Source organism: Centroberyx affinis, unplaced genomic scaffold (genome assembly GCF_046629955.1).
Source record: "Centroberyx affinis isolate AG114_WGS23_722 - 3 ecotype Tasmania unplaced genomic scaffold, CSIRO-AGI_Caff_v1 ptg001667l_1, whole genome shotgun sequence".
NCBI lineage: Eukaryota > Metazoa > Chordata > Actinopteri > Beryciformes > Berycidae > Centroberyx > Centroberyx affinis.
The window spans coordinates 302660-326027 of record NW_027280092.1 but is presented as its reverse complement, the minus strand read 5'-3'; the positions used below and the strand labels follow the sequence as shown (position 1 = coordinate 326027).

Below are 23368 nucleotides of genomic sequence, written 5' to 3'. Positions count from 1 at the left end.
TGTTACGCCATTTAAGTTTATTATTCTATTATTAAAACCATCCTTTGTGACTGACCATAGCATTTTTTGTATGTACAGTATCTTGTGATTTATCAAGCAAACACGATTTCTACCATTAGTAATAGTGGTTACTCTAGTAGGGCAGTAGGTCAGGGATGGATGATGAGGTGTTGCCTGAGATTAGAGTTGCCAGAAAAGTAGGGGGGTGCTGCCAGGATTTCCATCTCCCACCCCTTCTTAACTAACACTTGGCTTGTTGCAAACATCACCGTCAAGAGACACAGGAGTTTGGTATGGTGTCCACATTATACCAGCATTTAATAGAAGCTTCATATGTGATACTCCCATCAGATAGAGTATGGAGAAGGGATGTTCCACAATTAGAACATGACTTTGATTGGGACATGGTTTGGGCTAATACTAAATTGGCCTCACGGATCCCAGACCATCAGCAAATCCATTTTAATCTTATACACAGAACATACTTGACCCCTTAGTCTTCTTGTGACTGTATGTTCAATGACTGTCCTTGATTAAAAAACATTTGATCACAAAACAGACACACAGGAGTTAGCCCTTATAGTCTGACCAGAGGAGAATACACCAGCTCTACTAAATATGAAAAAGTGCTGATTTGGGGTTGTGTGTCCAGATCAAGACACAATTGTTGCTCCCCTCAAACATTTATTGTTGTTATGTGCTTACAGAAATGAGTTTGGTGTGTCTTTATTTAGGTGATCTTGACCTGTTGTCTTATTTAGGCAAGTTCTGGCACCAATTGCCTCAACTGCACATTGTATAGCATGTTTGCCAATGTTTCTACATTCAATAGAACTAGAGGTTGTTGTTTTTTTCTTCCTCTGGCAAGCTTAAGTTCTAGGATCAGCAGTATTTCACATAGACAAGTTACAGCATCAGCAATACTTACCTAGCAGAACAATGCATGATATTGTATATCAGAAAGAATACACATTACTTTCATAAATGTGTAGGCGAAAGGAGTGATCTAGCTGGCTGAAGCAGATATCATCTTGGTATAAATGCATTTGCAACGTAAACTTAATACCTACCCCATAAACACTGCACTAGTTCATCATTACACACAAAGAAGAACCCCTGTTTTTGCCCACTGTTTGCATAATTTGACATTTTGGATTCACATAGCTGTCTTACAGCGACAGCCATAAAGAATTTACACCGGCTTACAGACTTTAACATATGTAATGTACTCCAGTGGGACGGCTACAACGGGGCTGAGCCTCGAAGTGTTGAGTGCACTGTAGCTGTTGCCGTCCTTCACGCTGGTGAACAATGAGGTGTAACCCGACCTGTCTTGCTACTGAAGGACAAAGGGAAGGAGACGTACAAAGATAACTCGCTGACATTCCTGCCAAGTGCCATTCTCTGATTGAGGTGGACAGCTTGAGAGGTACGTTTGATGTATAGTTTAAATAGCAACACATGCCATGCCCATAAAAGTCAGGTCACCGCGATGCATTTTACTCATAGCGTACTGTCAATGACATGCTTTATAATATAGGTGACCACTATGCCCCTAACACCAATGCCACTGTGGCTTTTGCAATAATAATACTATACTATTATTATTAATACTATACTTGCTGATATAATACTCACATCAGCAAGCAACTTACAACCTTCAACTTTTGTTGTTCTTGGGAGTTTTTCCTTGTTCTCATTGAGGGTTTAAGGATGTGGGTTTTTTATTTATTGTTTTGTAATGTGGGCTTTTTGAAGGCCTTTGGGACTGTACTGTGATTAAGAGCTATACAAATAAGCTTGACTTGACTTCTGATTAGGTGGTCAGGGAATACTTTTGACGGACGACCCGACTGTGGCAGCCAGCAGGCTGATCTTGGGGATAAGAAGTTACAATAGCAAGCAAAAGGTCAAGATGCCAAGTCAGTCAGCAGTCAGGATAGAATTTCCTCAGGCTTTAACACCATCTTTATTTATTTGACCTAAGCATTTTAGTTATTTAACCTTTGGAGGTATAAAAGGATAAGTGTAACTGAACACAAGGTAGTGTGGCTGTGCACTGGACTGCAATGTTCTGGTTTAGCTCTGATCAAGGAGCATATTTAGTATGCGTCCAATTACTGCTCAGATTAATATTTTTTTCCCCCTGTAAGTAAGTATATGTACTTCTTTCCTAATACTCCATGACTGAGAAATAGCCGTTTTACCACCACAGGGCCGAATCATCAATAAGTAAAGAGTGTTAAAGCTTATTGATTAGGTTCTCAAAAGAGGTCTGTGGTGAATTTCTAGTCTTGTTGCTCTCTCTCTCTCTCTCTCTCTCTCTCTCTCTCTCTCTCTCTCTCTCTCTCTCTCTCTCTCTCTCTCTCTCTCTCTCTCTCTCTCTCTCTCTCTCTCTCTCTCTCTCTCTCTCTCTCTCTCTCTCTCTCTCTCTCTCTCTCTCTCTCTCTCTCTCTCTCTCTCTCTCTCTCTCTCTCTCTCTCTCTCTCTCTCTCTCTCTCTCTCTCTCTCTCTCTCTCTCTCTCTCATATATACTGTTCCATTTACAGGTACAACTTGTCTGACCACCAGACCCTTCCTGAAAACCTTTCTCCATTTCTAGCTGTTATTGTAATATATACAATTTTCCTGTTTGCCTTCCTGCTTAGGGTTAGGAAAGTACACTCCCTGTATTTCATTTACAGCATGTCAAACACCTCAGACACATACTGAATACAAGAAATAGAAATGCTGAATACCTCAGTTATGTTGCTTTGCTGCTAATAACTACCTTACTTCATACTTGCAGAGCTTCACCTCCAGGACAGCTGGCAGATCACATTTTCACAGGGAGAGGGAGGCATTTGCAAAATGGATTAGAGATCAAACGGCAGTTCACACTGAGATATGTTCAGATTATGTCTTCAGTGTTGTCACGGTTGTGCCATCTTCACATTTCAAAATCTCTATAAACGTAGCAGTGATAGTCATATGGCCCAGAAATTGTTGTTTGTATAAGAAATCATTTGTAAACAATTTACCTTATGGGGCTTATGGGGTTCCTGGTATAGATTGTATGTCATTTCTTTGCTGTTTTTTGTGTGTAATATGCATATGTTGTAAGTGCAGTGTATATTTTAATGTGTAACATAGTTATGTGCACTATTATGTTACTATAACTGTAATATGTTTCTTGAACCATCATCTGTGTATGTGCTGTAGGACCGTTTCAGAATGCAGACAGGCCTGTAGAGACATTAGAGCTTGACTCTGGCCTGAAAATAAAAAGACCTAAAAATAAATCAATCTAAACAAACCGAGTCTGAGTGGTGTACGCTTTCGTGAGCCAAAAGCGGACTGAGGCCATAATTTACTAATAATAAATTGCTAAGAGTAGTATTTTTCAACAATATTCTTCAAACTGAGACTGTTGGGTTTTGGCATAAACGTCAAACTCTTATTCTTTGCTTTATGACTCATAGTTTTGGTTTTCATATAGTTGCAGCAGATTCAGATTCATAAGAACTAAGAAAAATGAGAAAATAAGAAAAATGCCCATGTCTTACTTTTTTAACCAGTTTTATTTTACATTAAATCAGGCTATAGCGTTAACATAATTGCATCACTGTCATCATTTAACAGATCACCAGTGTTGTCAGACATCTTATTACTAGAGTCAAGTTAATCATAGTGATAATAATTATCAGTGTATAAGTATTAAGACTTGTTGAGTGCATTGTACAGAAAAAAAAACTAACAAAGGCTGACAGAGGAAGAAGTCGTCAGCAAAGGTGAGTGTCCTTGTCCTTCATCATTCCTCCATTGACTCGTTGTCATCAGACTCCAAATTAATCAAGCCCCGCCTCCTCTTCCCATCATGGACCCACACAAGCATGACAGGACTGAATCTGTCTACACAATACAGAAAAACTCTAAGAATTACCCAACACACTAGCATTCTTCTTGTAGCAAGAAAACCAGCTCTGGTAATTCTTTAATGCCCTATGCAATATGGCACCAGCTGGAACACTGAAATGAAGAAGCCATGATACAAACGAGTATAGAGGAGGCGGGGCTTGATTTTGGAGCTCTGGGGCCCTCTTCAGCTGCCATTCAAGCCTTATATTCTCACATGGAGCATCATCATGGGGCCCTTTCCTTTCTCCAGCATCAACAAACGTCCAGGCAAAATAACAGCTGACCTCTTGTCAAACTGACAAAATATATGCACCTGGTTATGCAAGTCGCCGTTTCAACTAAAAGTCCACTTCTGCTGTAGTGTGTACGTACCCGTCTATTCTCTTGCAGCTGAGACTGGTCATCTAGAGAGGTATTGTGTAACTATAAGCTTCTGAGGAAATACAGAAAAAGACAAGCCCTTCACTGCTTCCCAACATGCAGAGATTAGCAGATAGGAATGTTGTGACAATTAACAGCTGACTGTTATTTGCTTAGAGACATCAGAAAATGGCAACATCATTCTATGTCATCGTTTCTAAGGATGTGTCATCTCAACCCAATTTAAGTCTTTAGCTTAATAGTTAAAAATGTGAGGCCTCTGCTTAATTCTTTGATTTTCTTAAGCAGGACCTCTGGTTAGGAAGGTCTCACAGTTCAGACCACTCTGCTTATTAACAACATAAATAGCATATAAATATTGCTGGCTCCAGGCCAGATTTAGTAACTGTATTCATACAGTTTGATCAACACCTTACTGTGTTTGAGAACAAGGCCATTTTGTTCTTTTTTTTGCTTCTGATCGCACTATTGAGTTAACAGACGGTGCAATAATAGTGTTTAGTTGATTAAAGTTCACAAAACTTTCCCTTAAATTTTAAGAGTATCGTCAAATTAACATCAAGCAATGCAAGTTCCGCCACCATCTTTAAAAAGACTCTTGCTAAGTGCTCCGTCACGCCAGCTTCGCACCACACGGTTCCACTGCATAGCGAACGTTTTCCAGCCGCAGGGTCTGCTTTAACTAAAACTCAGATCCCCCCAGAAGTTAAAGAAACTAAGTCTATGGTATTTACAAGGCAAATTCCATAAAACCCACCCACCCCCTCCAGTGTCTGTCACAACATGCTTCCCATCGGAGAACTGTAGTCCATAATAGTCTTTTCCCTGCTTGGAGTACCAGATGGGAGGGGTTTACCACATTAGCACAGTTTAGATAGGGTCAGGTAAGTTGTAAATCACAGCAAAGTATACAAAACTGACTTGCGCATACTTTGCTTTGATTGCGTAAACTTCCCGGCACTCATTACATTGTCGTACATGGCAAACACCACAAACCTTTCTAAGCAGGTTAAAACGAAGGCTAAGAATTACTTGCAACTAGCCAGGTCTGGAGTGTCAGTAGTAAGCAGCTTTACATCTCTACCACAGACACACTGGGTTTGGAGGACGGGGTGCAGCAGTGTGCGCTGGTGTGTCACATGTCTCTGTGGGGAGGGGCCCGCCGCCTGGTCAGGAAGGAGATGATACGGCCAGACTTCCCGAGATGTGTGGGAGCATGTGTGCATTCATACACATCTGAATGACAGAAAATGGGAAGCGGATGATGTCAGAGGGCAGCCCGACCCAGCTGCCTGCGTTTGGAATGACTAGAGGATGATATGTTAGGAAGCGTAGAGCATCTTGTCACGATCATCATCACCTTCCTTCGTTGTCTGTACACGACTGTCTACGGGGCGAACTGCTAGCCCCTTCTTTTCTCTCCGTCCTTTTTCTCTTCCTCTCTCCGTCGATCGGTGTCTTTCCTCCGCTGCGTGGACATGGGATAGGCGGTGAGGCTCTGGCTGTATGACAGGTCAACAGGTTAGGTGAGCGATCTGAACGCGGCCCGGCCCGGTGCGTTTTTCGGGGGGAGGCGGAGGGGCTTTTAGGTCTCTGGGTTGGGCGTGGCCAGCAGGGGCACGTTGTCCCTCCTCCTGCGGCCCAGCGGGGGGCGGCGGTACTGCTCCCCGTCGGCCAGCGTCTGGGGCAGCGGCTTCCTCTTGCTCTCGGGCAGCAGCAGGATGGACAGCACGGCCAGCAGGGCCAGCGAGGAGTAGACCACGTGGTGCAGGAAGTAGCCGTAGTGGTTCCTCAGGTCCATGAGCGGGGAGCTGAGGCGGCCCACGCAGCCCAGGGCGAGCACCGCGCCCACGCCGCTGCCCCTGCACACACACACACACACACACACACACAGGTTACATGAACCACATGCATGCTGGGATTAGATTTTTCAGCTTCAGCTCTCTATTGTTGACCTTGGCGTAACAATTTGTGCATTTCTCCATCCATAAACATTAATCAACATGTGAGCAAAATCCAGTAATTGACCTGAAATGTACAGAACTAGCTGGGGCAACACTGGTATAGAATATCTTATCCCACTATTACTAAAAGAATATAAACAAAGCTGTTATGTTGAGAAGTTGAGAGTCACGTCTCCTCGTTTGTCAAGAATGCCTCCTTTTAAGACTGCAGAAAACTTCTATTCATTACTAATAGATATTAATGGATTCTTCTTCTCTCCTCCCCCACTATTTCCTACATTTTTCATGTTGTCCTGATTCTTTTCAGCGTGAGTTGCAGACTGATCTGTTCCTTTTTTAACAGGAATTATTAAACACATCTTATTAACTACATATTAAATACATTTTTAGCAAAACCCCAGGGGAAAAGAGCACTCTAGCCTGTACACCATCATCCCCACTGCAAAGCTGGAGTGTTGGTATTATTTTACCTGATGATGGTGGGCATGATCTCAGCAGTGAAGAGGATGCAGAGAGAGGCGGTGGCCTGGGAAGAGAAGAGACCCAGCACAGAGAAAACCGTGATGGCCGCCTCGCTCAGATCTAAAGGGGCAGGAGGAGGACGACGACACACAGGGAGAGGCAGCAGTTAGTCTGTGGGGCTTTACGTTTGGCTTCACTAGATAAAGTACAGTGTTTCCATTTTATTTTATTTTCATATTACATATCGTAGTGCCCTTTTGATTTGACCTGATACCATTTCAGACACAAAACAAATCTGTGAGAATTCTGACACTGAATCAACCTGCTATTTTATCATTCCCCTGACCTTTCACTGACAGTAGACAGCAAGGGAAACATGTAGCTACCAAGAAGAGGTCACTGAAGACCCCCTCAACAGCCCAGTGCCACGGCCCCCACAGCCTCTGATGCATGATTAAAGCTCGCCGCCTGACACAGCTTTGACTTTGCTGCCACCGCAGTGTCCTACATAAACCGGGGTGTCGTGCCCACTTTCTGCCACAGGGGGGAGACTGAGACTCGGACAATGATGGATGTGTTTCTACACAAGGCTGTGTTTAGAAAAAAACACAACAAAGGCAGCTAAAATGCATCATATGATGTCGTTTTCCATGAGCAGAATTTACTGTTGTGTTTTCAAGGTATTTCAGGATGCATTAAGCACAGTAAACAACTTGGAGGTAAGTATTCCTTTGCCAATAACAAAGGGAAGAAGACTTTGTATGCTTTATAGGGCTCTATGATCTTACATTAAATAACATTAGAAACAGATTCTTAACAGACTCATTATGCATGTTTGGAATAGATTTCTTGACTGGCATCACCTGTTGTGTATAAGTCTAACAAACTCAAACACATTAGTTCACAAGGCCAACATGAGCTGCTACAGACTGTACCAATAAATTCCACCAGCCTGGCTTTGTGGTCATTTAACTGAATTGAATTGAATTAGATCAGCGTTCTTGTCTCGAGAGAATTCCTGTCCTGACCTAACACACTGACTTCTACCTTCATTCCAGTTAGGATGTGAGGGAACTAGGCCTTTAATCTTCCACAACAGGCCTTCCACAATAGCTGGTGAACAACAGGGGCTGATGTAAGTGGAGATGAAGGGAGATGATGTCCAACTTGTTAGCAAAAACAATTATGAATAGCTTTCCCTGATTGACTCTAGATTTACTCTGTGAAGTTGATGAAAACAGTGATTTTCCCTGCCAACCACAACCCCACTCACACTCCATGAGTCCCAGGAGGATCAAAGAGGCCAGCCCCGTCATCGTCATGGCAAGGAGCAGGATGCCACGGCGACCGCACCTGTCCACCGTCGCCCACAGCAACAGCCAGGCCCCGCCCCCCGCGCAGACGGACAGCAGGTATGTCCAGTAGAAGCTGGGGGCGGTGCCTCTGACGTCACCACGGAAAGAGCTGTAACAGTGACTAATGCCATGGGAGATGAACCTGAGAGGGAGACAGAGGGAGGGAGGGAGGGAGGAAGGGCAAAGGGAGGGAGAAAAACAAAGAGGGATAGAGTGAGGATTCATGTGCCTCCAAAAGATATATTTAAATTTGAAAAAATGATTTAGTGTTGGAGGGAAAACATAAAAATCACTGAGTAAAGGTGAATGTCAGAACACTTTGAAATATGAGAGTGGTAGAGCTGCAGCAGCTACCATGTCTGTAAATAAAGTGCAATGCAAAGGGAAAAGCACCGATTCAAAAACTGCAACATTGCTAAATTAATGTCAAGAGTTGCAGATGACTTACGAGGTGAAGCCGAGCACACACATGTTCTTCCAGATGTTCCTGCTGTGGAAAAGCTCGGGGAAGGACAGGCGGGGGCGAGTGGAGGGGGCCGGCTCCGAATCCAGCTCTGCAGCAACCAAACAGGGTTTCTCATTTTAATTCACAGGTCAGTAAAACAGGGGTTGATAAACCTGGGTTTTCATTTAATTCATGGTTCACTCTCAATTTAATCAGTTCTGAAAGATAATGAAAGTGGAAATGAGTAAGATTTTTCTACAGCCCCATAGCACAAAATGGCCTAAAATGCCTCGGTCTCAAGCCAAAAAAGCAAAAGACAAATCAGTATTTTTCATGGAATATACAGTGTAATACCTCTTCACTAGATGTTTCTGTTGGATCTCTGCTCTAATTAGCTAGCTTACTCATCTCTAATGTGAAAATGTGACTTTACTGTTTGTGTCATTTACAGGCCACCGTAATTCAAGGGGACAGGAGGAATGAGAGGGCTTGAGGGGGATTGTTGTCCAACAATTCCCCTTAGAGGTGGGGGAATAGTGCAGAACAATGGCAGCAGCCTTGTACAAACTGTGGCTTCTACAATGCCCACATCTGTTACATTCAATTTTCATGTTCAGTGGAGAGAATTAAAATTGAACTGAATCCAACTTTAGTCTCAATAACCAGGCACAGCTAGTTTCAGAGCTCAGAAGAAAGCGTTTCTTAATGGAAGGTGCAACGACAATTCAGGAAGTTTTGTTTGAAGCGCTCAGCTTGTGATATGATATGGAGGCAGTGATGACATGTACACAAAAGCAAACTCTCCACAGCCTGGAAAAACATATTTACATATAAACTGTTGAAGAGCCCAGTGAATATCCTGTTCCTTTCTGAAGATGAGGCACATTTTGTGGCAGCAGGTCATTATGCTCAATTATAGTTCCATTTTTTATTCAGGCACCATGTGTCTTCAATAAATCATGGAATTGCAATTGAGCATAATAACCTGCCTCAGGTAGTAGGCACTCATGTTTTGAAACGCACTGCAATAAGTAATACATAAATAATGCAGGTATCATACAGTGAATATTCTTTCAACCCAACAACAGGGAGAAGACAACACAAAACTTCAGTCCCTCTTATCGTAAGGGCGAGGATGAGAAAGCAGCATCATGTGCGACAAGAAAATCAGATGTTTCATCTTCACATAACAGACCTGTGAAGCTCTCATCATCCCTCACATCTCTGTTGGAATTTCTTCTCTCGCTGAAGGCGTTCAAGTCCCCAGATCTCTCTGACAGAAGGAGCCAGCGAGGAGACTCTGGAAAAACCCCAGGAATGCTGCAGGAGTGGAAACACAAAACACAAGTACAGCTCACTCTTTTATCTTTGGCAGCTTTTACCCAGCACCAAAACACTTCACAAGTCTTAGGATGTTGTAGCTACAACACAGATTTGCTCTTTCCATTGCAAGCTAAGCATGGAAAAAAAACATCAGATCTGGGGCACAAAGTATCAGAATTTTTTTGTTTCCTTGTTAATCCAGCTTTTCTTTCATTCCTAGTAAAACCTATAATTCATGGTCAGTAAGCTTATTTTAATCTCTGTTAATTTGGTTTTGAAACTGCAATAAAGGCTTATCTTGTAGCAGAGGTCTTGGAGGGACTGGGGAACTTAAACAAAGTAGGCCTAATGCATTCTGACATGAGCTAAAAGGCTCAGTGTGACGGGGGGATTGGAATCAATACAATCCAACAAAGCTCTCAGCGAGTCAGTTGGCATCAAGACGCTTTAATCAAATGACCATCAAGTTCCCTCATTCTCTTGTCCTTACCCTGCACTGTCTCAGAGAAATAAACACACACGCACACACATACGCATGCACACATACATACACACACGCAAACATCCATGCTCATTCAGGTACACATCAGTGAATATCAAAAGTCTGCACACCCTTTCAAATTTTTATTGCCTTGAGGCCAGAAATGAAAGCCCATTAAATAAGTAAAATACTTTTTTTCTGCTTTCATTTGGATATGATAGTCAGCAAAATCAAGGTAAAAAGAAATGACTTCTCATTTCTAACAATATCTTCAACAAAACTACACAAAAAATTGTGTCCAATCTTTTGATATCAACTGTACACACTCATTCAGTGGCGGACACACACAAACCAAAATCCACACTTATTTATGCTCACTCCCTGACAGCAAAATAACCATACATAACGTGTATGCTCTCTCACACACACACACACTCTCTCTCCTACCCATAGCTGAGGAACAGTGTTAGCGGGGCGGCCCCGGCCCCCAGCAGGCCCCTCCAGGACTGGCAGCCCAGGGCCACGGCCAGCAGCAGCAGCTCCCCGGCCACGGTCATCAGGCCGGCCAGCATGGTCACCAGGAGCCTCAGAGACGGCTCACACAGCTCCAGGCCTGACAGTCAGACACACCATCGATCAGCAGAGACAAACCTCGCTCTCACACCGCGTCACGGTTCCCACCTGCGCCCGTTTGCGGCCCTCCGGGCAGGCAGCGTTCAGTTCGCCGCGGCTCAGGAGGGTTTTCACGCTCGATGGCGTAATTGAAAGCAGCCTGTGACAAATGCCTTAGCTTCCATTCAAACAAAAACACATTTCTTTAATCGTGCACAAATTCCTTGATCTTCAGGAAATATACAAAAATAGAACCAAAGTAGAGTCTGCACAGCTCCAAAGGTATCAGTTTATTCACATCAGTGCATGTGTGATGTTTCAAGTTCTCTGCTCTTCGTCAAAGAAGACAATTAAAAAACAGCACCACTAAAACATCCATTCCTTGAAGGACTGGGTCACATGACGAACCACAAGACCCCAAGGAGCCATCACACTTAAAAACATGGATATTTAGCGGTGATGTTTTTCCAACTGTCTTTAGTCTGATGAAGAGTCGCATGTATTGGTCTTCATGAATTCGTACACCTTTCAGACTCCACTTTTGTTCTGCGCTTGCACCTGGCTCAGACGGGGATGTGCATGTTTTCACTCTGCTCAGCTACAAATATAATCTATAAATATAAGTTGCATATCCACACAGAAGACAGAATCTAACGAAGAAGAAATGCCTTAAAATAATCATAGATAACGTGCACAATATTGTGAGGGTATTTATAGTCTGGTTAGCTCAAACAGCAGAAGATATGACGCTCATGAACAGGCACATTTTGGCTGGTAAGGCTGCTATTGAACTAGTTAGCCAACATGTGTTCATCAGTGTTTTTCATTACAATATTTCAGCTACTGAGAAGTTAAATTGGCTGGTGCAGTCCTGAATCCACGAGCCACGGCTGCTGTTTGACAAAAAGCCAGTTTCATGCCCTGGTCATAAATGTCACACCCTAGTGTTAATTCTCTCACTTTTGTTCTGCAATTAGAGCTTCATTAGTGGGAGAAGTGAGCATCTTTTTTTTGTTTTTTTTTTGTTTACTTTTTCCTTAAAAAGTAGGTTGTTTAGTCTTGAGTCCAGCAGACCTAATAGGCATCAATTTGTAGGCCACTTATGGAGTTTGTGTATCTGTGTGTATCTGTCTGGTACAGCAGACAGACTGCCAGCCACAGCCAAAACCAACCAGCAAAACATGCCTATTTCACAGCCAGGAAAGTTACTCACGGGTGATGTACAGAGTGAGGTAGACTCCCGCACTAGCAGCCGCCAGACAGAAACGCATGACGATAAAGATGGAAGGGTACGGGGAAACGCACACCAGCACCCCAAACACCACCGACAGAGTCAGGGAGGTCAGCAGCGTCTTGGACCTGCCCAGCCTGGAGGGAAACAGAGGGACATGCACTGAAAAGAAGGACCTGATCAATACATCAGAGCAACTGTATCATTGAACAAAATGATGACGAAAATATTAATCAAAATCACTCATGCTTTTCAGAAGCATTTAGACCTTTGAGAAAAAGTGGAAAAAACTGGATATTTAAAAGTGTTTTAAAACATTTTGGGTGGAGAAATTGTAATGATTCTATAGGGTAAGTACAATTTTGTATTAAGAGCCCTTAATATATGTGTGGCACAATTACTCCCTGAGAGTTAAATTAGTGAAATACTTTACAAGGAAGAGTCTATCTTTCAACACAACCACCATAGGTAATCTTTTATTGGAAGATTTATCAGATTCAGATATTGTTAATTTTCCTCCCCAATTATTATTAGATCCAACAGTCACTATCAGTCAGGCCTTAGTTTAATGAACAGTTGAGTCAAGTCAGGTTCATCGTTAATAACAGGTAAAACTCTGTTGATTAGCAAATGAAGAGGAAAAAATTACAATCCAAATTATGAAGCATGAGGACAAAAGTACAAAAACAAGATGTACAACACAAACAATTTCTGCTGACAGTGTGAGTGCAAAGACACTTCACATGCTTAAATATTAACAATATGAAAGATGAGAGCAGAAAATAGGACAACGGTCTACTGTGGATAGACTGAGTATAGATACAATGGAGAACTGCAGTGTGGATATGACACTTACTTTTACAATATCATTTCATGAACCATTTCACATTATTGTCAAATTCATGTAAGTTACAACAGCCTAAGCTTCAAATATGATCTCATCCAACTCTTTCAAAAAGCCACAATCTTAACTGTCCAATGACAATAAGACTGAAATATAAACTGAATTCTAAAGCAGAGCTGATCACCAAATGTGATGATTAGCCAAATTTCAGCTTTATGAGAGCACAGCAGTTTTGTCAGACGTCTACAGCTTAGCACTGTTCCCCTTTTTTCTCTGAACGTTCCCTAGAGGCTACATTAATTCACTAGTCTTAGCAAACAGAGGCTCTGCTCAATTGGTCAGCAAATTAATGAAGGTTGTTAGCTAATTAAATTGGCATCTTCTCCCTCACAATTCCCCCGAAAACTACGGCTTCCCCTGTGCCACCCTCAATCCGACAGCACCCCGACCGACAGAGATTGGATTCATTACGTCAATTATGTGGAGTACCTGGGGTGTGCTTAATGCTGCTTGCCGCGCATGGGGATCTGCATCATCAGCTCCAGCAAAATAAAGCACGTAAAAAGCCTTACATTCTCTGGCATTAACTGCTATGTCATTCGTTGCTTTCTTGTTGTTTTGCGATCTCTTCTATGGTTTTTGCATAGCAGGCACCTGAATTTACCCGTGGAAATGATTTCTTGGTGTGGTAGAAAGCCTTTTGAAATGGCATTTAGGCCACTTGATACTAAAACTCTGTTTGGAAGCAATACAGATGAATGAGTGAGGAGGGCTGGCTGTTCCTTTAGGCAGGGTGGCTTACACCAACTATTGATTGTTAGGGGAAACACTGGCAGACACAGTAAATCTATGGCTAATTTCATTTGAAACATTAACATCTACACTGCTTCTGGTATTCTGTGTGTGTGTGTGTGTGTGTGTGCGTGCGTCTGTCTGGTTTGTACATACAGCTGTGAGGTAGTGAAACTGCAGAGTAAGGTCAAGAGAATGAAGAATAAGGAACTTGATAATCATTTGATTAGAGCGTCTTGATGCCAATTGACGGACAGAGTTCTACTGGATTATGTTAATGTGTGTGTGTCCTGTGTCTCCCATCCTGATTTATTTGTGGCAGCCCATGACAATATCAGACAGAGCAGCCACAAACAGACTTTGCAAACTGACACAGTAACCTATTAACAGAGCTTCTTGGGTTGTATGTTTAATCTTTTCAGCAGCCGACTGTGTGCATCTTACTCACTCCTGCTAAGAACCTGGGGGGGAACACTGGTGTGTGTGTGTGTGTGTGTGTGTGTGTGTGTGTGTGTGTGTGTGTGTGTGTGTGTGTGTGTGTGTGTGTGTGTGTGTGTGTGTGTGTGTGTGTCTTACCTGTCAGCAGCGTAGCCCAGGCCCAGACAGCCAGTCAGGACGCCCAGGATGAAACAGACCTCCTCCACTGGGACCAGCCAGTACTGACCACACACCAGATCCCACTGGACAGCAGAGACAGAGGGAGGAGGGAGGGGGGAGGGGGGAGGAGGGAGGGGGGCAGAGGAGAGGTAAAGAGCCTGTCAGTTATTATCCACTCCGTTCAGTTCAGTTCAAAATGCTACAAAAACAGGCAGTCATTGGGTACAGCAGGGACAAACAGATGGATGAAGGGAGGGAGGGAGGGATGGATATAAGCATGGATGGATGGATAGAAGAAGAGAGAGGGATGATGTAAGGATAGAGGGAGGGAGGGGTGGATACATAGGGGAGAGGGAATACCTGACCTACTAAATCTAGATGTACATCCATCGGGAGACAATTTTTCATTAATATTCAAACCAAGTAAATCATAAGCGATACAATCTCCACCCCCACACAAGTGCTGAAAAAGAAATTATGCATAACAAATAGGACCCACCTGAACTGGAGTTCATATCGCAATACGAATACTACTAACCCGAGGAGCTATGGCTAGCACAATCAATATCATCTTTTAAATCACTTAACCTCACTCGACTTATTTTTACAGTATTGCCTTCATGTGATGTCTTTTATCTAGTTATTTTGACCAATATATTATTTTTACTCTTTATTCTTTTGTTATCTTGTGGTGCCGACTTGTTTTACTTGATCTAATTTATTGTATGATAAATGCTTTTTTCATTTGATTAAGCGCTTTGTAAACTGTAAAATAATAAAAGTGCTGTACAGATAAAGTGTGAGAGGGGGCTTCAGAAAATTGGTTTCTGGCCCTTCTTGTGTGTAATAACACTTGTGCTTCAATTGGATTTGGTGGCCTATCCACGTGGATCTTTTATCCACGTTGATAAATAATTATGTGATTATAATCCCAGGTGTAAATGGGGCTTGAGTGCAGGAGATGATCACAGGCTGAGAACATGGCTCAATCTGCCCACAGCGGAAGAGGACAGGAAGAGGACTCACAGTACAAACACAGGCAGACACTAAAGGCCACATATTACTACTGTGTGTGTGTGTGTGTGTGTGTGTGTGTGTGTGTGTGTGTTAAGGGTGGTCAGAAGACAGAGGATGTATTATTATCAGTAGCTGTAGTAGAAGTAGTAGTAGCAGTAGTAGTAGTAACAGTAGTAGTAGTAGCAGTAGTAGTAGTAGTAGTAGTAGTAGTAGTAGTAACAGTAGTAGTAGTAGCAGTAGTAGTAGTAGTAGTAGTAGTAGTAGTAGCAGTAGTAGCAGTAGTAGTAGTAGCAGTAGCAGTAGTAGTAGTAGCAGTAGTAGCAGTAGTAGTAGTAGCAGTAGTAGTAGTAGCAGTAGTAGCAGTAGTAGTAGTAGCAGTAGTAGCAGTAGTAGTAGTAGCAGTAGTAGCAGTAGTAGTAGTAGTAGTAGTAGTAGTAGTAACAAAATGCCTAATCACAGAGCACACAGACTGAAGACCAACCCTATGCGAACATTTACTTACTGCATGACAAAAACAAACAGCTACGTTATGTAACAGCGTAGCCGCATGGAACCTTAGCGTCTGTGCTGAAAAATCAGATATCTCTCTCAGATCTGAGTTTTAATCACATTAAGCCAACCCACTGATTTGCATTAACAGCTGAGCTCTGCTAGCATTGCTGTCTGCTGACCGCTGAAAGCAAAGTGATTTTAATGATCTGGAGAGAGAGAGAGAGAGAGAGAGAGAGAGAAAGACACAGAGCATCGTTCCTGAGCTCAGGCAGAGGGCTGGTGGTAACAAGGCCTTGCGTAATTGGAGCCCATGCATATAGAACATAAAAGCCTGTCACATCCTATCAGTCATCCTATTGCTAGGACACAGAGCCGCAACGCTGTACGCCAGCGTGGCAAAGGACAGCATAGCAACCCATAGTGCTCATACGGGTGACATGCTTGGGACAATAGGCGGGGGAAAATGCGCACAAACAGGTTCATAAACTCCCCGGACTGGTTTTGTGAATGAGACCCAGGCACCATTAGGTTTATGCCCTTGGGACTTCACTTCCTCATTTCACATATCTGGCTGCAGATAGTTTGCATAGCAATGATGCCTGGCTGCCACTATATGACAAACTCAACTGAGACTTCACAAATTCATGTTTGGTCACACAGAACAATACTGGAAATGACAAGTTTTAGATGAGGGCTAGCTTTGGAATGTTTTTAAGATGACTTTTATGGTGTTTCTGCTTGATAACGTACAGTGGAAACAGAAGAGATGGAATAGAGCGAGGCAAAGACATGAAACAGAAGTCATAAGCCCGATTCAAACTCAAAACACGATTACCAGTATATGGTATGCACATTAGCCCACTGATCCATGACTTAGAGATGTTAAGTGGAGTTTGCCTCTAGCTAAGTGAGACACTATTGATCAGTGGTAGAGGCCATGCTGGTCAGTGGACTTCCTGTTTCCTGCTTGGTAGACTGCCAGCTCAGCAAAGTAGTCGTAGAGGATCATCATGATGACGAGTAAAAATACCGTCTGAGCTAAACCTGTCTTGGAGCCTAAATACCTCTGTCTGTGTCTGTCCCTCTATGTCTCTCTGCCTGCCCCCCTCACTCTCAGCATGGAAACTAAGGGATGGAGGAAGCTGTGCCCGCGCTACGTCTGTAACTACACCAAGACACATCTGCAGACATGCTCTCGCTAAATGCTTCCCTAGGCAGCGTTTATGTTCAGCTCACCGCAGCGGAGGATTACCAGTGAACTGCCCTAATACCACGGGCTGGAGGGCTGGGTGTGGCTCCCACATCAGTAGGCACAGAAGTGAAAACAGACAGACGGCCCATAGAGGGTCCAGTCTGAGCGAAGGACTGGGTGGAGTTGGCACGGCTCCTGCTAAAGACATTAGTCATAACAAGACCTATCAAATGGTCTTAAAGTGAGAATCCACTAACAAAATAGAAGTCATGTTATTCCTATCATCTTCGCTGTTGACCATACATTGATTTATTTGTCTCTGCACACCAGAATATCAGACAGGCCCACCACAAATAGTGTCCACATTGACTGACAAATTAATTGTGCTTGTTGTATTGCACGCGCACAGCTTTTTCCTGCTCCTTTATTCGGTGTATTTTACCATCCCTTGCTAAATAGCACCAAAAATAATCAAAGAACCTGTGGGAAACACTGATGTTGGTCGTTTCCATCAATATGAACATGATGAGAACAGGATCAGCTCTTTCTTAAAGCTAGAAATCAGAGAATTGGACTCTAATCTGCAACGTCATCGAGAAACAAGACCTGGAGCTGCACTGCTCTACTGACAAACCTACATAGATTCTCTTTTAGGACGGAAAACTTTGGTGTTATCTTATAAGACCAGTGGTGTGTTGATACAGGATTATTTTTAAAACCTGACAATATTTCTGAAGTCTCAGGTCTTATGGCAGGAGAGACAATACCATGTAAGGGCATCACTTACTATTGCACTGAACACATTACACCATGTATTCAGCAGTTATTCCCTGTTCTGCTGTAGCTAACCATAAACCTGCCTCCCTGCTGGGAAATACCAAGTTATCGAGGCAAGAATTCAGGCGCGGCGGTTAGAGCTCAAGGGTTAGAAAAGCAAGCTTGTGGCCTACAGGTTCAAATCCTCAGAGCAGCTAGGAAAATCCAGGCGAGGAAGGTGAATGACTAACACTCCCCCTCCCTCCTCTCTCAAACAAGTACTGTGGTGCCCTTGAGCAAGGCGCTTAACGCCTTATAGCTGCAGTGGAGCTGCTCAGCGGCCACCAGTAGAAGACTGTGGTCGTACTGGGTGTCTCACAAGTGCAAATGTGTGTGGCTGTGTGAATGTGTCGCAGGGCGGTTGCTGAAAAAAGAGACTGCATGCTCAGAAAAACCCTCCTGTGGATAAATACAGGTTAAAAAAAAGAAACAATGAGAAAGTTTTCAGCATTTTAAAAGGCTCAACCCTTAATCCGTACGTAAACAAAAAAGGTCCCACAGAGAGCCAAAACACAGGACTAGGAAGACCATAATTAGTGTGCTCAAAGGATCCCGGGCCGGGTCTTTACCTCAGTAACGATGTTGTTTCTCAGCCCCTCCGTGACGTTGTAGTCCCAGCCGGCCTCGCAGTCCACCACGGCCGACTGGCTGCCGTTGACGTACTGCTTACACTGAGACGGCCCCCCGCTGTCGCCGGGCCGTTCCCCCTTTTCCCAGGGCAGGGAGGCGTTCAGCACCTGGGGGGACGGCGAGGGCCCCGGCAGGCGGCAGTGGTGGGGCGGGGAGAGGGTGATGAGGGGGTCCGAGGAGAGCAGGAAGGCCAGGAAGAGGTTGGGCAGGATGGAGAGAGCGATCAGCACCCTCTGCTTCTTCCTCCCCAGAGCCAGCACCATCACCTCGCCCGTAGGAGGCAGCGAGGGCGGGGGCGGGAGGGAAGAGGAGGAGGGTGCCGGGGAGGAGGGCGCCGGGGAGGAGGGCAGGGATGGAGGGGGAGCGGGGCACGGGGACGGGGAGACCAGGGGCGGCGAGTCCGGTGATGTCATCATCGGGGGAGGAGGGGGAGGGAGGGGGTGTTGTGGTGGTGGTCACTCCCCAGGCGGAGGCAGGGAGATATGGGAAAAGCTCTGTGGAAGAAAAAATTATTACATAGTATTATTTTACTGTTTTTACCGTTTAAATACACAATATAGGACCCGTGTTGAAAGTCCCACTACTGGAATTGTTTACGTCTTGATTTGTTGGATTTAAAAAAACATTTTTCCTTCCTGTAAGTATTGCCTGAGCTTTTGATACAAGGACCGACAAAATGTGACAGGTAAACAAAAGTTTTAGATTTTGAGACTGTAAAAGGTTTGTTTGTCATGGTAAAAAAAAGTTGCAAAAACCTTATTTTCCAACTGCAAGGCAAACTTCTGTACATCTGTCAAATATATATAGAATGAGACAAACATTTGTGAATATACTTAATGTTTAGAAGCTCATATACAGTAATATCATAAACTATCTTGGACCAAATTCAATGAAACATCTACATGATTGGTGACTAACCTGTGCTCACCCTTTCATCTGAGTATGGTCACTAATTGAGGTGATTCTGTTATGAATTTTTACATCAAATCTTGTGTTTTAGAAAATTGTTTTCACCAGATATACCAGTTATGATGTACTGTCTGCTGGAGCGCATACGTAACTTCTGACACTAATGTGAAAGTTCACATTAACATTGCATTTCATAGCAAGTGTGCGACACAACTCCTGAAGAGGAGACTTATTTGGGTCACTTGACAGATGGACTACACTATTCCAAATATTGAACAAAAACCTGGCCAGGGATTCATACTGAACATAGGTATACCATACAATCACCAGACGTACTGCTAATATTTACATAACCTACTTTTTTCCACTTCCACAGTGAAAAAGCAAAGTTCAGTTAAATGAGACTTTCTTCAACTTTCTGAATCTGGGAGTAAAGTTAGTGCCATCCTGGGACTCATGAGCTCAAGTTGGGTCAAGTGGGGACACACCAGAAACAGGTACACTGCCCATTTTGGGTCCAGAGTCTGACCCCTAGTTTATGAAATATTGAATGTTATCTGTTGGTTATAGGTCTAACACAAAACTCTCCAAACGCTCTCAAGTCAACGACCCCCAAGTTGATAAATGTTAGGCCCCAAATTCCCCACTAGATAATAAGTCCCAGAGTCCTCGCCAGTGTAAGATGTTACATTGTTACAGTTACCATTAGATATAATCTAACACAGCATTGTATAGCTGTCTATTCTGTGGGTGGAGAGAATGAACCCTAAAATAAAAATAAATAAATAATAAATAGTAGTGAAATTACCTCCTGGAACCCCCTCAAGGACCCCTGGTGGTATAATAACTGGTAGCTAACAGATAGCTACACAAAAAGCTGTGAAATCAAAAGTGGCTGAAAGAAACAAGGAAGGAAATGCTTCATGATTTTTGTGTGATAGTCATTAGAGCTGCCTGGTCTTTCCTATAAGCTGCACTTTGTGTGTGTGTGTGTGTGTGTGTGTGTGTGTGTGGAATGTGAACACCCTGTGCTTTCCTCAGCAGCCTGTGTCGGTGCACATGGTGCTCCTTTAGCTGCGTGTGGCTGTGTTTTCCTTGCAGAGGGCCAGGAAGTCTTGCAAAAGGAATCCCAGAGGGTTACATAAGAGGTTTGTTTCACACGGGGGGAAAACTACAGACGTGGAGGGAATAAGAGTCGCTGCCTGCCCCTGCTTCACCCTCTCCCCTATAAGTACCGACACCAAAATGAGGCTAATAAAATGATGATGTGGTAAAGACAGCTGCTGGGCCAGTCGTACCCGGACTGACAGACACACACCTGCCCCGAGAGGCGAAACACACAGCTGATAATAGCTACAACGTTGTCGCCTGGCTTAAAAACAGAGCTGTAATCTCACTTACCCCTTTCAAATATTGTTGTATGTGTGTCGAGATCCTACTGCCCGTCGTCTCTCCCAAATATCCAAAACATATCGGGGTGAAGGGGGGATAAATTGGAGAGGAGTTCAAAATTGAGCCCGATTTCACCGCATTCCCTTTTTACTGTATCTCCTCTGCGTCTCGGTTCCAGTCTGCTTTGTCTGTTAGTCCAAAATCAACTGGCATTTCTGTCCCGGAGAAGTGTTGTTGCCTGTGAAAAACACCAGTGATGCCTTTGACACAGCAAGGACACAGGACTCCTGTTGGTCCCGAACAGACGTAACGCTAGCCGACACCACTTTGAGATGTGATGCGATGCCCCGGCTACAAAGCTTGATGCTAGACTCCTGCCGTCGCTGGTTTCTAACGTTTATTGCTCGGTCCAAGTTTCTGTCTGCCGACATTACACAAAATAATTAAATAACACATAATTATTACCGACATCATCTTAAAGGGAAAGGCGTCGTCAATACAGCCAGTCTGGGACAAAGAGAGGGTGGAAAACTGCATTGGGAGAAGCCTGTTAAAAGGGGCGAGCTGCTCCGGCGGAAGACTTCGGGAAAGATCGGATGAAATCGTCGAGGCGACATCCCCTCATTGTACCGCTGTCAAATATCGTAGACGTTGAGCTGATTGTGTTTCTAAACGTCTCAACAGATTTTAATAGATATTATTTTCTGTCTGTTTTTTACCGAACTGATCATGTCGTCACTGATCCATCTGACTGATTTTGTGTTTTACTTTCGCTTGTTAGATAGCTAACCAACATCACACTAGCTAACATATCTGGTAGCTAGCGTTAGCATGTTAGCATTAACATCAATGTCTCTTCTAAATGAGCCTACTGGCTAGTTAGCCAGCTAACAGTTTGTTCAGGTAACTGAGCTGACTCTTCTCAAACTACAACTCAGGAGTGTTCTGTAGTAGAGACTAGGGCTTAAGACAAAACAGTTTACTGTGTCAACCCACTTTTACTTAGAACGTTACTGAATTGATCTACTGCCACACCACAGCAGGCTTTTTCAGCCAACGCTCTCTCTAGCTTGGTTATAAATTTAGACTTTATTAACTACCAGACAATTCTCCAATGTTCCTCCACCATGGACACACACCTGGTTGGTAGCAGATTTGTGACAAAACTGCAAAATATAGTGCTATATAGTGACAAAAGCACTTATTTAAAAACGCCCTACACTGTACTGTGTTTTAGGGAAGTTGGGTTAAGTTCTTGTATTTGTCTTGAGATTTGCATTTCATTCATTTTCTTTTCTTTTTTTTGCTTGCTCCACCACTGCTGGATGAATGGAAACAGACAGTGGAGTGACTTAATGGTGACAGCTACTGAGGATGTAAAGAACCCTGGTCTGCATCTCGTACATTGTACAGTATAATATTGAATAAGGACTATTATACATTCATAAATACAAGTATGTATTCACCATCATATGCTGTCAAATTTAAATTAAACAACATATTCAACTGAACCGCCACTTGTGCTGACAATTACTGGTTTCCATGTCACTCTCATGGTAACCAGGGAGAACTTGCTTTGGCGTTTAACTTATATTATTTGCACTTTGTAATGACATTTTTGAGTTGTCGTTTACATTCTAGCAAGACAATGCCCATTGCAAGAAAGATTTGTGGCTCAGAAATGAACATAATTCTGCACAGTCATACTTTGTTGTCACTGAACTTTTATTTATGACATCATATCGTGGTTTTATCAGATCGTCCCATCACTAGTAAAATCTGAATCATGGCACCTTGATGGTCCAGTGAGGAGGTGTGTGTCCCGTCTTCTGCCAGAAGACTGCAGCTCAGGCAGGTACGTCTCTTCACCAGCTTCCTACAAACATCAGATCAGCACATCCTTCTGTCACCAAACACACACACGCTGGAGGACTCAGTGGACTTCAGGATGCTTTCTGACTGGCTCATTCTGAAAATCTGTTCCCAAGTGTGGCTTCACACTGACTGCTGTCCAGTGATATGTGTCCCATTTTGAGTCATGACACGATGTTCTTTTAGGGTTCTTGTGAATAGCACACAAAGGAAGTAACTATGGTAACAGACAACAAATATGGCTGTGTTTATATTTCTGATGTTTCTGATTAAGGAAAAATAAACACAAAAAACTATTAACAAGAACTTAAGAGAGAAACAGGTATAAAAAGGTCAAATTACATGCAAGACACAGTTAAAAGGGAAAACATTGCAACATTAAAACAGAATCATTTGAAAAAAAGAAAGTTGAAAGTTTTCCTAAAGGTTTAAGAAGGTTATATTACATACTGATAATATTCGTAGCATGTAATATAGCCTATGTCTGTGTTCTTTTGCTTTCTGATGTGCCTTTTATTTGTGCTTGTCAAGCTGTATTAAAAGTACCTTTTGCTTTCAAGGTGCCTCCTACTGTTTCTTTTCTGTTTTTTGTTTATTTACACATTGTAATGAAGTAATGCAGGGTAACCTCTAGTAGAATAAAGATAATTTTCTATATCCATTA

The 23368-nt window shown here is 43.1% G+C and overlaps 1 protein-coding gene across 3 annotated transcripts; it reads right to left on the bottom strand.

The window, feature by feature from the left end:
- Nucleotides 1–3558: 3558 nt before the first annotated feature.
- On the bottom strand, nt 3559–21542 carry slc22a17 (solute carrier family 22 member 17). 3 transcript variants are annotated; one of them, XM_071528348.1, is made up of 11 exons: nt 20842–20859; nt 19287–19321; nt 18471–19025; nt 14364–14467; nt 12134–12288; nt 10756–10921; nt 9700–9824; nt 8508–8613; nt 7978–8201; nt 6713–6824; nt 3559–6140 (listed from the first exon to the last, which is right to left on the bottom strand). In XM_071528348.1, exons 3-11 carry the CDS (start codon nt 18945–18947, stop codon nt 5864–5866), a joined length of 1746 nt encoding a protein of 581 aa, XP_071384449.1. In that variant the 5' UTR covers nt 18948–19025; nt 19287–19321; nt 20842–20859; the 3' UTR covers nt 3559–5863. The 3 variants fall into 3 exon arrangements, with proteins under 3 accessions (XP_071384449.1, XP_071384448.1, XP_071384450.1); XM_071528347.1 differs by lacking the exon at nt 19287–19321 and having other exon boundaries at nt 20842–21542; XM_071528349.1 differs by lacking the exons at nt 19287–19321; nt 20842–20859 and adding an exon at nt 20249–20375.
- Nucleotides 21543–23368: the final 1826 nt, after the last annotated feature.